Source organism: Perca fluviatilis, chromosome 16, assembly GCF_010015445.1.
Source record: "Perca fluviatilis chromosome 16, GENO_Pfluv_1.0, whole genome shotgun sequence".
Classification (NCBI taxonomy): Eukaryota; Metazoa; Chordata; class Actinopteri; order Perciformes; family Percidae; genus Perca; species Perca fluviatilis.
The window spans coordinates 13,003,443-13,020,464 of NC_053127.1; the positions used below are offsets into that span (position 1 = coordinate 13,003,443).

A 17,022-nucleotide genomic window follows, 5' to 3' on the forward strand; every position below is an offset into this window, starting at 1 on the left:
TAGTTGAAGATTATTTATTGATTTATTTGACAGATTCAGCACTCAGTTAGGAGGATTTTTGTTTAAGTGGAGATGAGCATCCTGTGTCTATTTATTATTTATGTCACTCAATGCCTTCCCATCCAAAAATAAATTTAATAAAACAACTTAATGTACTGATTCTGGAGCATTTTGTTGCCAACATGGTTAATTTATAACCTGAGCTGCAGTTTCACATAAAGAAGTAGAGCTAAGACAAATCCAACCAAAACACTATTATACCTCGGCAGAAAAAAGGGAAGTAGAGTTAGATATTAACCTTCTGTGACATTTACATCATGAACTGAACACACAGAGAAGGAAGCAACACCACGTTCACACATATTTGAGAGTGTGTGTACTTTCAGTGTATTTGCTTTACAGTTATCTATGTGTTTCCGTGTTTCTACAGCTGTGCGCACATGCAGATGCACATTTATCATTGTGTGTATGTGATCACGACTGCACTTATCTGTCAGAAAGTGACACAACACACACACACACACACACACACACACACACACACACACACACACACACACACACACACACACACACACACACACACACACACACACACACACACACACACACACACACACACACACACTTCTTTCTTTACTTTCCAGTACGTTCATATACTTGTCTAATCCTACATTATTTAACTGACTCTATTAAATGCAATGCAGAAGGTTGACATTCAAGTGTTTTCTCTATTACTACTGACAGACTGCATGCTCTCCAGTGTTTTGTGCTGCTGTAAAGACCGAGTTTTCTTCAGAAAATCAAGTTTCCTCTAAAAGGAATAATCTGAAAATCAAATTAACCCCATTTCTGAAACCAACTTAAAAAGAGTTTAGTGTAAATAACCAAAATGACAGCACATCCAGTCTCCACACAAGTGGAGGACTGAGATAGAAAATGTTAAATTATCCCATCATGAGTCCAGAGCCGTACAGCCTCGCCCAGCAGAACTAATCAACCGTATGTTTGGTCTAGTATTGTAGGGTATGGGTTTGATTTAAGGAGAATATGTCCTAGAAATAAAAGCCTGATACCCCAGCTGGGATTTCTAAACACAATTACGACCCTTTATCTGAAAGGAGCCGATCAGATATCGAATAAAATGGTGGAGATGGAAGAGATGCTCGGGGTCAGCAGTTGTCACCATGGCAAAATGGAGGATATAGCACAGCAGAGTAGATAAAGAGTGATCGTTACTGTAGAAGAAGAGGAACAATGTACAGTTACAGTATATTTAGAGCATCTGCAGTTTTCAGAAATTTTAAGAGCATTTTAGACTTTTTCAAATGTGACTTGCAGGTAAATTTCAGATAAACAGCTGTAAAAGTTTAAATGTTTGATGGAACATATCTAATTCAGGTTATGTGACTTTAAATAGGCAGGTGTCGAAAACAGGAAAAAAAAGAAAAGATAATGCTTTGTACACACAGTATTCAGTTGGCTGAAATCAACCCTTTGATTCCTCTGGGATTATTTATTTATATAACTTAAAGTGATTTTTCAATACTGAAGTCCTAAAAACAATTAACGACTATACCTCATTATTGGCAGTTAGTTCTGTCAAGGTGCAAAAACCAGCAGCTTTAATAACGAACAGAGTTTTTATAGGAGAGAATATGGTCCAGTTGCTGTTAGTCATGTTTCTGTTAGTACCCATTTAAGTGTTACCTCAACTAAACAGTGCTGAGTGCAAGTTATTTATTAATGATTAAAAATGCAAAACATCCTGGTTCGAGCTCCTAAAATGTGAGGATGTGCTGCTTTTTTCTTTTCTTTCATTGTCAATACAATATCTTTGGATTTTAAACGGTTACAAATGTGTTTTCTGACATTTTAAAGACTTAACTATTCATGGATTAATAAAAGAAATTGACATTTTATTTAGTTGCAGCCCTACCGAGGAATATGAATTTCACACACAGACAATACAGTGTAGGTATGGATGTGTCTTTTAAGCCTCTGTAGCTCTAAATGAAGTCCATGAGACTGAAGGAAAACCGCATCATTCATGAGACATTTAGGTAAGATATTTCATACAAGGCAACATGGAGGATCAGGCCAAGTGAAAAAATTCATAATATTTTGCATAACACTATTACTATAGGTCAGCGTTTACAACCATGTTAGATGCCTTTGGGAACTATTTCACATTTGTATTTTTTTCTGTTGTCGATGTCAAACTGTTTTCTGGCTTTTATTATCAAATTAGGCAGCGAGTCAATATGCACTCACCCATCTGTCTGAACTCGTGGTTGACCAGCTCCAGCCAGGCAACGTCCATGTCATCCAGGTCATAGCAGCTGTAGCGCTGGGTGGGAGGAGGCTGGGTGTTGCTCTCCCTCTCCTGCCTGTTGTTGGAAAGGCCACCTGTCGACTCAGTCGGCAGCAACCTGGAACAAACACAAAGATACATGCAGAGTTTATCATGTGGTCTGGAACAACTTGTTATAACACCTTTAAAAAATGGCACTAAACAGATAAGATGAGTCACAGATAGTCTTACAAAATGACTGAAAACATGAAGTAAATAAAACTAATTATTGAACTTGTTGATGGGTAATAATTCCAGCTGTTGACTGACAAATTAATAAAGCGATAATTAACGTGGTTGCTGGCACCTGAGCGCTGCGGTCGTGTAGCAGCACACTGTTAACACTTGACTTGTCCCAATACAATACAACCTCAAGTATGTTACTGTTTAAACGCCACATTTACAACATTTACAGCAGCACCAAACATAAAAGTGAAGACAGAAGCTTTGGATTTTAATAGTTTTATTTTAGCCATTTTATTTTGATCTTCTGTCCCTGACCCCAAAGGATACTGAATAAACACCTGGAGGGATTTTGTTTCTGCAAAATGGATGAATTTGTATTAATTCAAACGGTATTTATTAAGGGAAGACTGACGCAACACTCTGGCCTTTCTCATTGTAGGGTGGTGTCACATTCATACAGTTCCAGCCAATTCAACAAGAAGTAAAGAGTCACATAATATCCAGAGCTGGTGCCTGGTCATTGGACCAGAATAAAATAAAAGATATTATTGGAGATTTTTTGCAAAAATGTAATTACAAAAGGTACCACATGCTCTAAAAGGATTACCTGTGTCAATTAAAATACTGTAATCCTAATAAGTCTGATCTAATGAAAGATAAATGCTGACATTTATTCTATATTAAACAGCATTCATACCTTGACATTTTTCCATTTTAGGAGCTGGATAAAATAATAACAAATGCTACAAAGTTGAGTCAATTTGAGAAAAATAAGGAGCATATGTCAACTATAAGAGAGTTTTGAGAAAAATAATAATCAATTTGAGAAAAATAAGGAGCATATGTCAACTATAAGAGAGTTCTGGGAAAACAGCACTTTGATATAAAGGTATAATAATTTCAGAGTATATAATAAAAAAAAGAAAGTAAAGAAGGTAAAGTTAGAAGGTGAAACTAACCAACAGGGATTTGATGGACATAGGTTTGTTTTAAACAATACAGGGAGTGGATAGATACTTCTAATATGAATTTTATTTTGTCTTCCTAAACTTTCAACTTTTTTAAGTTACATACTCTGTGACAAGCAAACAAAATCCTGCAGTTTTCATGACAATAGGAATAATCGGGAAGTCCTTCCCATGTCTGGGGCTCTCCCTCATAGTCAGTTCCTGACCTCATGGTCCAGAGAAACTGAAACGGAGTTTGACGGATGCCAAAATAGTAAAGGGGAAAAAAGCAATCGAAACAATGACAAATCATGTGGTTTTAGGCAGCAGTGACAGGAAGCTCCTCCAGGCAGTGTCTGGTCTGTGGAGCCTCGGGCCTGAATGTCTCTCAGTCAACAACAGCAGGAAATGGGGTCAGGAACTCTGCTCGACCCACTGGGAACCAATAAAGACTCAAACACGCTCATACACACATTTGTACACAGACACACGCGCAGGCCCGCGTGAAACATCTGGATACTCTAAGAGCTAATAGATACATATGGAGATGCACAAACTAAAGCAGATACGCACTAAACACACACATGCCATCAGGCAGGGAGACACCACGCCCGAGTAATCAGTCAAAAACCGACACACAGATGTACTGTACAGATCGCACTCACTCGCACACCATTTCTCCACAACAGCTCTGTGTTTTGCATAGTAACGCGCACACACCCCAATGATTCACGCGCCCGCCTGGTGAAGTCGTGACCTTTGTGTGAAAAGGTGAAGTGTGTCAGTGATCAAAACAACAAAACAACCTTTAGCTCTCCGTTTAGCTCCCCGTCCTCAATGCCTCATTATCATACTGCTCCGCTATTACCATCACCCTCCATCACTGCCGTCGCCCTCACATCAAGCAGCACTGTGATCATCATCATCGTCATCATTATCGTTATGCTCCTCATTATCATCACCACTACTGCCGTCATCATCACAACAGCTGCCAAAATTGAATTCAGTTATCTTCACTAGAATGGCATTTCATGTGTGTTGGTAGCACTTTACAATACGAAAGTAAAATAACAAAAACACTCAAATAAATAATTGTAACGGTCGATCTTTGACTGTCATTGAAATAAAAGCTAAATCAGTGTGGGAATTATTCTATTATACTGCAAAATATGTAAATTGGAGTCATTTTAAAATATCACACAATAAAACATCTAATTGTCTATTCTGTAAACAATCAAATTCATTCTTAATACCAACAATACTCATTTCTCCTCATTTTTGATTCCTTTTCTTATTCTTCTCTCCTTCCTATTCATACACTTGTCCTTTCACTTTTGTTATGTTCTCCTTCCTTTATCCTGTCGCTTCTACTTCCACGTCTCTTCCTGTCTCCCATCCATTCCACTTTTACTTTCACTTTTTGAAAGCATGCAAATCTCTCTGTGGACATGCAAAACATTGCCCTGCATATGCACACACATGCAGTTTATGAAATTCTCCTCTGGACAAACCTTTCTGTGGCTTTTTTTGTGTATGTGCAGATGCCCCAACTACCCCAGGATCCTTGCATCCAGATCAATCAATGTCAACAACCGAGTAATATGTGCATGGGTGATCAACAACATTTCCCCTGCTGATACCCCATCCATTAATCTAATAAAAAGCACAGATTTGATCTATTTCTGTCTGCCAATGGCCAATTTAGACCACCAGTGCAGGATCAATGGAGGCAAATGTGTAGTCATTAATAATTCAAAAATTCTACTATCTTTCTGCGAAGACAAAAAGGTAGAAAATGTAACCCTAGTTTGGCCTGGTATCAGTTGTGATATCCGATACTGGGCAAACAGGCCTGGCCGGTCAACTGGCAGGAGAGAAAGAGGAGAAAAGAGAGAGACAAAGACACAAACAAACATATACAGGGAGAATAGGTTTCATACTGGAAACACTGGGCTGGTTGTTTCTGTTAAGTAAGGTTAATAACAACTTCAGTGTCTTATTAAATTGGTGGGTGGTGCTTTTGCACTATCAAAGGATAAGGCTGGTGTTATTCGATTATCAACAAAACTCATCTTCTCAAACACTTTCTAACTTCCAACAGCCCCAAGCCCAGTAGTTCTTACTGAAGACGTACATCTTTAAAAACAGGACACAAATAAAAACCTTCATTTTTTGTAAAAGTGACAACTGGGCACTGTGGCTCACCAATGTTTTCTTTTTATTTATTTTTTTTTTATAGTTTTTGGACAACAATGGAGGTCTATGGCAAAGAGGAATGAACAATATCAGGATTTGGCTACACAAACAACACTTGCTAGATCACTTCATTGCTGGTTCTGGCATTTCATGGGGTTTGTTGATCATAAGAAAAATATAGTATAACCACACAAAATCTGATTTCAAAGTCAATGTGATAAACAGTCAGTGGTGTTATATACTGAGATGTTATCAGCAGAGTGCTTTTGGAGTTGATGTTCTTAGCTTTGTTTATTTTAATATGGGCTTTATTACATTAGCTTTTATGATTTGATTGGGGTTTGTTTGGCTTCTAGCTGTGACTGGCATTGTTGATTTGCTTTAGCAACATGGGAATGTAAATGAAAAATTTGCAAGAAAAAACAATATAAGAAAATGGCGACAAAAACAAGACCATAAAAAACAGATAGAGGAGATACCCAGCCAACATTTAGACACTGATAAAATTATACCTGCACCAAAATAAAAACGTGTAAATTCAAAGAAAAAATCAAAGTTGATACCACATGTGAAGCCATCCAGCTAATACCTCCATTAGTTTGTGAAATTAGACCCTTTCCGACTTACTGATATCAGTTCAAAAGAGTTGGAAAAACCACTCAAAGAGTTTTAAATGAGACGTAATATCATGTTTTGTAAATGTCTTCTTTCTACCCTGCCTGTCAAATTTCAATCATCTCTTCAAGCCTAGTGTGGTGACATTTAAGTTGAGCTCCTGGTTTTGTTATGTCACAGGTACAGGAGACAAAACATGGAGTGAGACATGAAAGGAAAGCATCGCCTCATAATAATGTTAAGTCATCCCATCTAACAGGATGCGAGTCAATGGGGGTCAGAATACAATGGAGTACAATGTGTTCTTCCACTGGTAAGTATCATGTATCTCACACACACACACACACACACACACACACACACACACACACACACACACACACACACACACACACACACACACACACACACACACACACACACACACACACACACACACACACACACACACACACACACACACACACACACACACACACACACGTTACATAATGTAGGTAAACAAAACCGTGTGCAAAAGGTCTCCTGTTAGTCCAGGCTTTATAATGACTACAAAGGCAGGGAAAAGTGCAGAGTCATCTGTCAATACTAAAGACAATTACAGCTCTCTGCCAAACTGTAAATAGATTTTCTGTCTTTTTATGGGGTGAAGACATATTCTGGGAAATGTAAATGAGCTAAAAAGCTTAAGAAGTACGGACAAGCATCAACATTTTGAATATCTGATCAAGATTCTCTACTTCCCTAAATGTCATATGATGCACACACATATATATCTGCATCTAATTCATGAAAATTGGAAGGAACTGAAAACTGGAAAATGCAAACTGGAAAATTCAACTATAAAAGCAGACAATTAGTAACGTTTTCAAAACGAAAACCAGGTACAGTAGAAGGTATCCTAGAAGCACACCAAAGCAGATCAAAGCTATCAGTAGAATTTCTAAATTTTAAATCAAATATTTCTAGGTTATACAGCTTTTTAATCACTGAATTTTGTCGCATGTTAAACCCATGATATGATACGGGAAAAATATTTTAGCTAATAAAAAAATAACAGTCATGAATAAACCTTCAAAATCACTTGTTTACATCTGAGCAGTCTTAATGAGGAGAGCAGCACATTGGGAATATTTAGATGTTCCCTCCTTGGAATCATAACAATACGACAGCTACGTTTTCTTTGATCTTAATGGTGCGCCCCATGAAATATTTATCGGGAGGAACTACACACCGTGGGGCTCTGATTCTAAAAAAAACAACAATGAAAACCAAAGTCCCCCCTCCATCCCTCTTCCAGCTCTGAGGCCCTGAGGAGAAGTGTCTTTGGTTTACTACACAGGAGGTGCCTCTGGGGAGCAGAGGAGTGGGAACTGTAAAGTATATCTTGTGGAGTACCACGGCTGAATAGGATGTTATATGAGCATTGGAAGGGAGGACAGGTGATTTATATGTTTGTGAGTGCGTGAAAGAAAGCGCTAGAGAGAGCGAGACCTGGGTCACATAGCTTATGCAAATAATCTGCATTTGCTTCGGTGGAATACACCAAGACTTGGGTTTACATAGACAGATGATCTAGCCAGGTTCATTTTGAACTGAGCAGGTAATTACATGTTTGATTGCACAGCCTTCACTTCTGAAGTAAACAGAAACCACAAGCTTAGTATGTAAATACATACTTTATGCAAATGCCCCACACAACATGATTAGGCTTAGTTACATACTGTATGACAAATGATCACCGATAATTTAGCATTACAGCTTCTGGTCTTTGTAATTTGTGTTATTTTGAAGCGTACTGGACTGTCACACAGCTTGGTGAATGTTTTTGATTTGCAGCAATTCATAAACTGATGCGGCGGCGCAGGGTTCGAATCCGATCTGCTACCCTTTGCTGCGTGTCATCCCCCATCTCTCGCCCCCTTTCGTGTCTATCCACTTTCAAAATAAAAGGGAAAAGCCCCAAAAAAAGAATCTTTAAAAAAAAGAAAACACCTCTTAGTATAATGCAATATAATTCACAGCACCACAAAGTACAGATATAAAAAAAAAAGACCATAAAGTTGAATCAACACCTTTAAAATAAAAACTGAACATTAAAACTTTTATCATGAAGGAACCTCTTTTATAAGACTGCATTAGTTAGAGTTAGGTGTACGTACCAAACTGGCAACTGAGGGAATAATGACCTGCATTTGAGTGAAATTACAAATGAAAGGAAACATGCAACAGGAGCAGATAAAACTATACGGCTTGATTTAAAAAAAGGTTGATGGATAAAATGAAAGAAAAAAAGAAAGAGGTCAAGGGAAAGTAAGCAAACCTTCTTCTCTCTCCTTGCTCCCATATGTTTCTCACCACTGCGTGAATCTCACTTTCCTGCTTTTCATAAAACGTCAATAATAATCTCCTCTAAAGGAGGGATGAAGTGGATGGTGTTTACATAAGACATTTCCAGTGTGGGCAGAGTGACAGCGGCTAAACTCAGCTCTCAGTCTGACTCTCTGCCTACACAGGACCCATCTAGTTTAAACTGACATCAACTTCTGACAGATCCCTCATGAAGAACAGGAAGTCCTTGTAAACCAGGCTAAAAATGTATTTGAGGCTAAACGGAAAAACAGGCGAGGGAGGAGGGCATGGACGACAAGAGATTGAGAACAAGACAAGTGAGTTGGGAAAAATATTAGCGATTGAAGAGGAGAGGAGAAGAGACAGACATGTAGGATGGAAGAATTTAAGAAAGTATCTATACACAGAATGAAAGCTTAAAACTGAGAGATGCAGACTGCTGTGCACATCTGCCTTTATCTTTCATTTACAGGGGACAACTACCTTGCCAGCTGCCAACCACCAGTCTGAGGGAAAGAGCACACAACGCTAACAAAAGTTTATTTTCATTTGCCAGCGATGGGGCGCCATGGTAGGTCATCTACATGCACCCTATGTATTAAGGCTGAGCCTTAGCAGTGGCCCAGGTTCAACTATAACCCCCAGTCCTTTCCCCTTTCCTGTCTATCTTCAGTTACTATCTAAAAAAAGGCAAAAAATACCAAAATATAATGGGTTTTTTTTTCCCGAGCAACAGCTGTCAGCTGTGAATATCGACAATTGCCTGCGAAAACCTTCACCTCCTCAAAACATGCAAAGGCAGCTTTGTTAATAATGTTAGACAGAAACATGCTCTTTCTCCAGTTTTTCAGTAGTTTGATTGATAACTCCAAAAGTAGGAGTCAAGTTCAGTTCATTTGAAGAATAAATTCAACAAGCTCCTCCTCTAATTTTGAATTCCCTACAATATTATTTTAAACATATTGTAAAAGCTGCTTAAAAAAAAAGCTGCAGTGCACATTATCGGCACAATAAAAGCTCCACAGCCAGCGGATGTGTCTACAACATCACAGAAGAAGTTTCTTCTACTCTCTGAAGACAAAATTCACAGGTCGGTGATGATAACTTGAGGGATAAGGGAGATAGTCTGCATACAAGATTAAACCACTTGTTCAGACATACCATTCTTGTCAGAAGCATACAATCACTTCCCTGTGTGTACACACAGAGTCTCTGTGTGTGTGTTTGACATAATCTCTCATTCTTGAAATACCTCACTGTCACAGTACGGCTGAGAAAACTGAAAACTGGCTATTCCATTTTCTTCCCTGTAATCCCTCGCTTTCTTCCCCTAGTTTTCACACCAGACTGTGTGTGTGTGTGTGTGTGTTGTCCAAAATCCCCCCCGCCCCCAGACTAGAGCAGTTAGACTAGACTTTTTTGTTTTTTTTTGCCTTTTCTGCAGAAACAGCTGCTTTTCAAAAATGAGTCCAGTTTGGACCCCCCCAGCATTACTTGCTATCTTATGATTATAAATTAACAAGCTTGCAATGCTATTATTTCTTGCACTGTAATCAGATGAAATACCTAGCCATAGTCTTCATACCCATACCCTTCAACCCATCAATACTGGCACATACACGTACAAACGCACACTGATAACAAAGTAGGAGAACAGACAGACGTTAAAACACACACACACACACACACACACACACACACACACACACCACACACACACACACACTCCTGGATTGTTGCTTTGGAGAAGTGAGTCATCTTCATTTTATATTTATGTGGAAAAACATGCATGCGCATGCGCACACACACACACACACACACACACACACACACACACACACACACACACACACACACACACACACACACACAGTCATTTTTGTTATATTTATGTGAAATAAATGATGCAACTATATCTCAAACACACACATACAAAAATTGATCATTGTACAGTGATCCTTGAGAGCAGTGAGTCATCTTCATGTCATATTCATGTTGATAAAATCAATCATCTCCCGAAACACAGAAACATAATTTGCACAGTGACCTTTCAGAGATGACTCACCCGTGTTGCTTTTACTGTATAGCAATCAGATAGAGTAACACACGCACGCACACACACACACACACACACACACACACACACACACACACACACACACACACACACACACACACACAAAGTTTCTTGCAGCAGTAAAATAAGTTTGCTGGGGGGATTTCTGTTGAACTATTTTTAACAGAAAATGAGAGGATGTTATAAAGCTGCCCACACTGTTTGAATGACAGATGATCTCTTAAAGGTGCAGTGTGGAAACACCACAGTAATGAGTGCTGAGCCCCAAAGATGGAGAGAACATTTTTAAAAATGGCAATCCAGAGAATTTACATTATAAGTAGGAGCTCATAAATGAAAAATGTGGCTTCGTTCTTCTTGCCTAAACCAACTTTTGAGAGCTACAGTAGATGGAAGTTTAGCTAATTACGGGTTACAGTAAAATCCTAGCGTTTACCACACAGTTGAAGTCACAAGCAAAGTTATAAAATAATACTTAATATAAGGGCTTGCAAATATAAGTTACAAATAACCGGTATATTTGAGATGTAGGGGCAAACTATGGGTCAAAGCTATGCTATGTTATTTAATTACATATTATTCAATCTAATTTCATGTCAATTACCCACTTACATTACAATAGGTTTCGTACTATGGCCACCTCACTTTACTTTACAATACTTTTTATATAATGCCACTTTACATTCATTCAGTACTTTTTGCACATTGTCTGTTGTTTGTTTGTTTGGTTGTTTGTTGGTTTGTTTTTGTTGTGGAAAAACTGCTGCTGTAAGTAAATTTCCCCACTGTGGGATGAATAAAGTATTATCTAATCTAATCTAATCTAAAGAAGATATTTTATTCTGATAATTGTATCACTTCTTGAGAGACTTTGAAAAGATCTGAATGTATAGGGAGGATTTGTAGCTGTCTAAGCAGATGTGTGAACTTCATAGTTAAATATGATCTTTTTAAGGCTGGAACGTTGATCTTTTCGGTCAAAGTTTAAGAAAATTAAGGTCTCATCCCCTTCACTCATGGGGTTAAGGGGATTGTTTATCAGTGATTCTTTGTACACAGGAAGCCAGTGCCAGTGTGTTTTACAGTGAGCTGCCATTTTGTTCAGTGGTTCAGATGCTAGTACAGACTGCCTGTTGTCATGGATATGACTCAGACTTATTAACACCACTACTTTAAAGCTCAGTGGGTTACTGCACACACACAAACACTACAGTGACACTCACTGCCAAGTGCACAAACAGATACTGAAAGGCGCACACACACACAATTAAAAATGTAGTTCCCAAGAGTGCAAAATCAAACACACATGACCACACACACTCCTTCATACATGCTGACAAAAACACAAGGGTGCATACACAACACAATGCTTGGTGTGTCACCCTGATTGCCTTCCCCCTACCCTCTCAAAACTCCCAGTTCCTCTACAAACAGTAAAAAAAAAAGGAAACACCAAAACTAACTCCCCCCAGGTCCTTTCTTTCAGTCCTTTCCTCAGAAATGTGCAAACAATGTTAAACAAGAGACAAGTTCCGTAATAACAAGAGGAAAAGAAATGTAGGGGGCACTGCAGAGAGAGAGAGAGAGAGCGCGAGAGAGAGAGAGAGAGAGAGAGAGCGAGAGCGAGAGAGATAGGGTACTGTGTTTGTGCCTGCAGCAGGGTTTGGGCAAATAAGGCGGGGGGAGTGTTTTCATTCATATTTTCCACCCAGTTAGTTGGGAGCCAGAGAGGAGTCAGAGACAGACACAGTGACAGGGGCAAGAGACTCAAAAATCTGAACCCAGTATCTAAACTGTAGATGAGATGTCAATCCTATTGAATCTCTTACCGGATCCATTTACATTTGAAACAGTACAGGATTAAGTGAATAAACATTGCAACCTGTACCTACAAACTGAAAATGAGAAGCTATTAAATACAACAAATAATCATTACATTTTTCACACTTTGTGCAGTCAAATCTAAATTTAATTCTTCTGTAAGAAGAAACAGTAACTCTCTCAGCATGCTCACCGGCAGAAAGAAAAGGAACAGCCAAGTGCATGGTTACTGCACAAGCTGTTCAAGAGAAATTAGATTATCACTTCATGTCTTTTTTGGAACCCTTTTTACTTCAATAGTTGAAAAGAAAGCAGTGAGAGACTGAAATGCATTAGCACACTCTTTGTGTATAGTGCCCATATGAATTTCAATTGACTTCCCACTGCCGAAGAGTTGGAGTGTAAAAAAAAACAAAAAAAAACTGTCATTGTGTGGTGGACTGTCCCTTTAAGAGGGTTGTAGGCACTTCCAGGAAAATCCGGAACATATTACTTCACTTTATAATGTCATTATGTACAAGTGAGTGTAATCAGAGTAGGCCTATGGATATCCAGAGTGCCCACTTCATTGACCCTACACATTTTTAAAAACAAGGATTCTAGGGAAAGAAAATGTCAAGGAATTGGCACTTAATTGTGTAAAGAGTGTATATTTTGGGGCTCCTTGATGTGAACAAGTTTTGGGAAGCAACAGCTTAACAAGCTTTCCACAGTCATCCACTCCTTGAGACAGGAGAGGAATCTCACCCAACTGAGCCACAATGTTCCCATGTTCCTTTTAGGAGGAAACACTAATACCTCTTTATATAAATGATTACATAAGAATGGGCCAGTTCTCGCAAGACGGGCAGTGTGTGTGTGTATGTGTGTTGGGAAGAGAGGGCGGGTGGCTGGCTCAAACACACATACACATACTTATTCACAAAGAAGAACACATGAAACGGCAGAAAAACAAACACAGACAACCAACGCACAAAAACACAGACAGACATGGAAACACACACGCACATACACACACGCACACACACACACACACACACACACACACACACACACACACACACACACACACAATGAATGGGACAAATCCACTGATGTGAGACGCCTTCATTGTGCTGTTCTATCAACAGAAACTCCTCCCTCATTCAGCTCTCTGTTCTGCAAACACACTGGCTCGTTTGAAGCCCTAACCTGACAATATTATTGTTAATATTTCTAGTGTAGTGGGTTTCTATCTTTCCAACCGCGGTGTGTCGGTTAGACTTATTAGGCATATGGACAAAACCGTTGTAGGTACCAGCGAGAAGATGAACTATGTCCTTAGTACATGTCCTTAGTCAGCCCTCAAAGTATCCAATAAGCTAAACTTAATTGGTTTAACCTACAGGTGTTTTCTGATGGCTGATGTTAAATGTTTTGCTGCCACAGAGGACATTTTGTATTAACGTACTGACTGATCACATAAATTAACCAGACAGTTATATACAAAGCGGCAAAGAAATACAATGTCACAGTGTTAAAATAATTTTGTGCTTCCAAACAACCACTTACAAGAGCTTGACAGGATAATGTGTGAGTGATACGACTTGAACCAGTTTTGAATGATTATTTGGTTTTTATTGACTTATTATGTTAATCATTTCAATGATTTACAAAAGATGCTACATGAGGTACATTTTTACCCTTTTTATATTTTTCTAGCCAAAAACAGGTTTGCCAAAGTAGAGGTTGTCTTATGATCAATGTCATTTTATATTTGAGCTTAAAATAGAGATGCCTTTATAGAGTCTTCCATCATTCCCCACCAATGAAACTACAGGCCTGTTACATATTAAACATTTTACAGCTGGACACCACATAAAAAAAAGAAACCACATGTTTGACTGTCACATTTTATTTGGGTCCTGCATTCAAGTCCCAAGTTCAATGTGAGGATGATGAAAAACAACAGGATTGCTGTGCCACATTGTGACAGCTTTAGCTGCCCTTTGGTTCACTCTGAGATCACGGCCAGGATTTTAAAATGTGACTCCTCATTCAGATCCAGTAAAACACTGCAGAAAAAGTCTAGACTGCGGAGCAAATAAAAGGTCTTGTGGAAAAAACATGTTGATAGGCTTTCAGTTTGATAACACTGCCTAGCCTCTGTTCTTCTCTCTGCGCGTGTGTTTATTATCGCAGTGTTTATGAATATGAGATGTGAGTGCTTATGCAAGTTTCACTGAAAGCAAAATATATCTGTAGTGTGGGTCTTATATGTGCATATTGGTGTGTGTGTGTGTGTGTGTGTGTGTGTGTGTGTGTGTGTGTGTGTGTGTGTGTGTGTGTGTGTGTGTGTGTGTGTGTGTGTGTGTGTGTGTGTGTGTGTGTGTAAAAGCAAGCTCTATTTTGTTTTTGAGGGCTTTGGCCCTCATGACATGCATGAGCTGTTTCCTCTTGAATTTTTTTCAGCGGTCGTGGCGGTGGACGTCAGCGTATGGGCTTATCTGCAGTGTTGCCACAGTTACTTTGAAAAAGTAACTTAGTTACTTTACAGATTACTTGATTTTGAAAGTAATTTAGTTACTTTACAGATTACTTGATTTTAAAAGTAACGAAGTTAGATTACAAGTTACTTTATTAGTTACATTCAGCAACTGCCGACAACACCCCCACAGCCTCAACATAAAAATGACTGTGAGGCAGCTCGGCGTTGCCAGTAGTCGGGATCTGGTTTATTATGGCACGAAAGAGAGCGAGTCAACCGTGTTTAAGGGCAGCATTTCCTCTACAACATAGGCCTACTGCCCGACCAACTTCTTCAACTCTCCCCCACTTACTGGTTTTGTACCGAAGTCCAGCTTTTGTTGTTCGGGTGGTGGGGGGCCTCCTGCTCTCTGCTTCACACCACCTGCTGGGACTCGCTCTGTAAGTTTGACTGCAGTGCTGCGACTCCAAATGTTTCTTCAAATTTGACGTAGTGTTTCTGTAGCTAGATAACACTTTGTTGCCACCAGCACAGAGTGTACAACGGACCTTAATATTGCCGTCTTTAGCGGACACAAACTCAAAATAGTGAATGTATTTCCATTTCTCTCCTCCCTCCATTGTTGTTTACGTTTGTGTCGCTGCGTGGTACACGTGAACTGTCCACATGCTGAAAACGTGACTTGTCGCATACGTGACTTCACTCCACGAGACACAAGAAGAAAGCAAAAATATATATTTTTACTAAGGAAAATGACAAAAATAGTAATGCACAGTGACTTGGATAAGTAACTTTAATCTGATTACTGGTTTGGAAATAGTAACGCGTTAGATTACTCGTTACTGAAAAAAGTGATCAGATTAGAGTACCCAGCATCACTGCTTATCTGCTAATGTTAGCTGCCGGCCGTTACCTTGAAACCATCCAGCAAATAGACGGTACCGTGGGGTGATTTAACGTCACCACTCATTTTACACACAATTTAACAACAAAACGAAACGCTGAGTGAACATTACTAGCAGGGGTGTAGCACAAGATCCTGGGCCCTATGCATAGGCAGTCCTGATGGGCCCCCATGTTCCTCAACCCCCCCCCCCCACCAAAAAAAAAAGACTCAATCAGATCTTATCATCTTTCTCTATGAAGGATACATTTGATATTAACCTCTTATCCTAATTGTAACCTAATATAATAAAACACACTAAGATGTTAGTGTTACTTAAAGGGGTGATAGAATGATTATATAGGGTATTTCACACTGTTCCTTATGGTCTCCTAATGGGGTATGTAACATTGGTTGGGCTGAAAATGGCCTGGTTGATATTTTACTGGCCCTTATGCATCCCTGTGTTTTGGCCCTATTTGTAACAAGAGCTTTTCTTCCAAATATGGTATGGTCATGAATATTTAGATGAGCTGCGCGCTGATTGGTTGAGCGACTTGCCATAAGCAGACATTATAGACACGCGCTGATTGGTTGAGCGAATCCCCAATACACATACATTAGAGAAGCGACAGAATCTCATATTCCAGACACTGCAATGTTTCATTACCAAATTCACTTCTGAGACTTTTTTAAGCGAGAAATCAACTATATAAAGCTGAAATATGGGCCGTTTTACAAAAATGTATGGCTAATTGCAAATATGTTAAGACGTGTCGGACTTTAGGAGCTCCACACAGTCTGACGAGAAAGCAGCAGCCTGCTGGGCTCCATACCCAGGGCAAAGTCACCCTTTGTGGATTACTGCAATACGGAGCTCCGCGGCCAGCTGCCGGCATAACTATAATATATTTACGGAATTTTATTTGAATTTCGTCACGCCACTTATATAACATCATTCCCCAATGTCTTATAAAGCTAACCGTTGTGTCCGATTTGATTTTAAGGCATTTTTATGAACGCGAGGCATCTTTGTAGGACTGACAGCGCTTGCTATATGTCCCATTCATTACAATGTGGAAATACCGCCTGCTGCTAGCTACTATGCGCCATAACTAAATTATA

General features: G+C 39.2%; 1 protein-coding gene across 3 annotated transcripts in view; it reads right to left on the minus strand.

The window, feature by feature from the left end:
- jade2 (jade family PHD finger 2) overlaps nucleotides 1-17,022 on the minus strand; it is a 178,385-nt gene that overhangs the window by 77,442 nt on the left and 83,921 nt on the right. For all 3 annotated transcript variants that reach the window (XM_039778483.1, XM_039778481.1, XM_039778482.1), the window contains exon 4: nucleotides 2,275-2,432. In XM_039778483.1, the coding sequence (XP_039634417.1) occupies nucleotides 2,275-2,432 (158 nt within the window). The remainder of the gene's footprint in view (nucleotides 1-2,274; nucleotides 2,433-17,022) is intronic.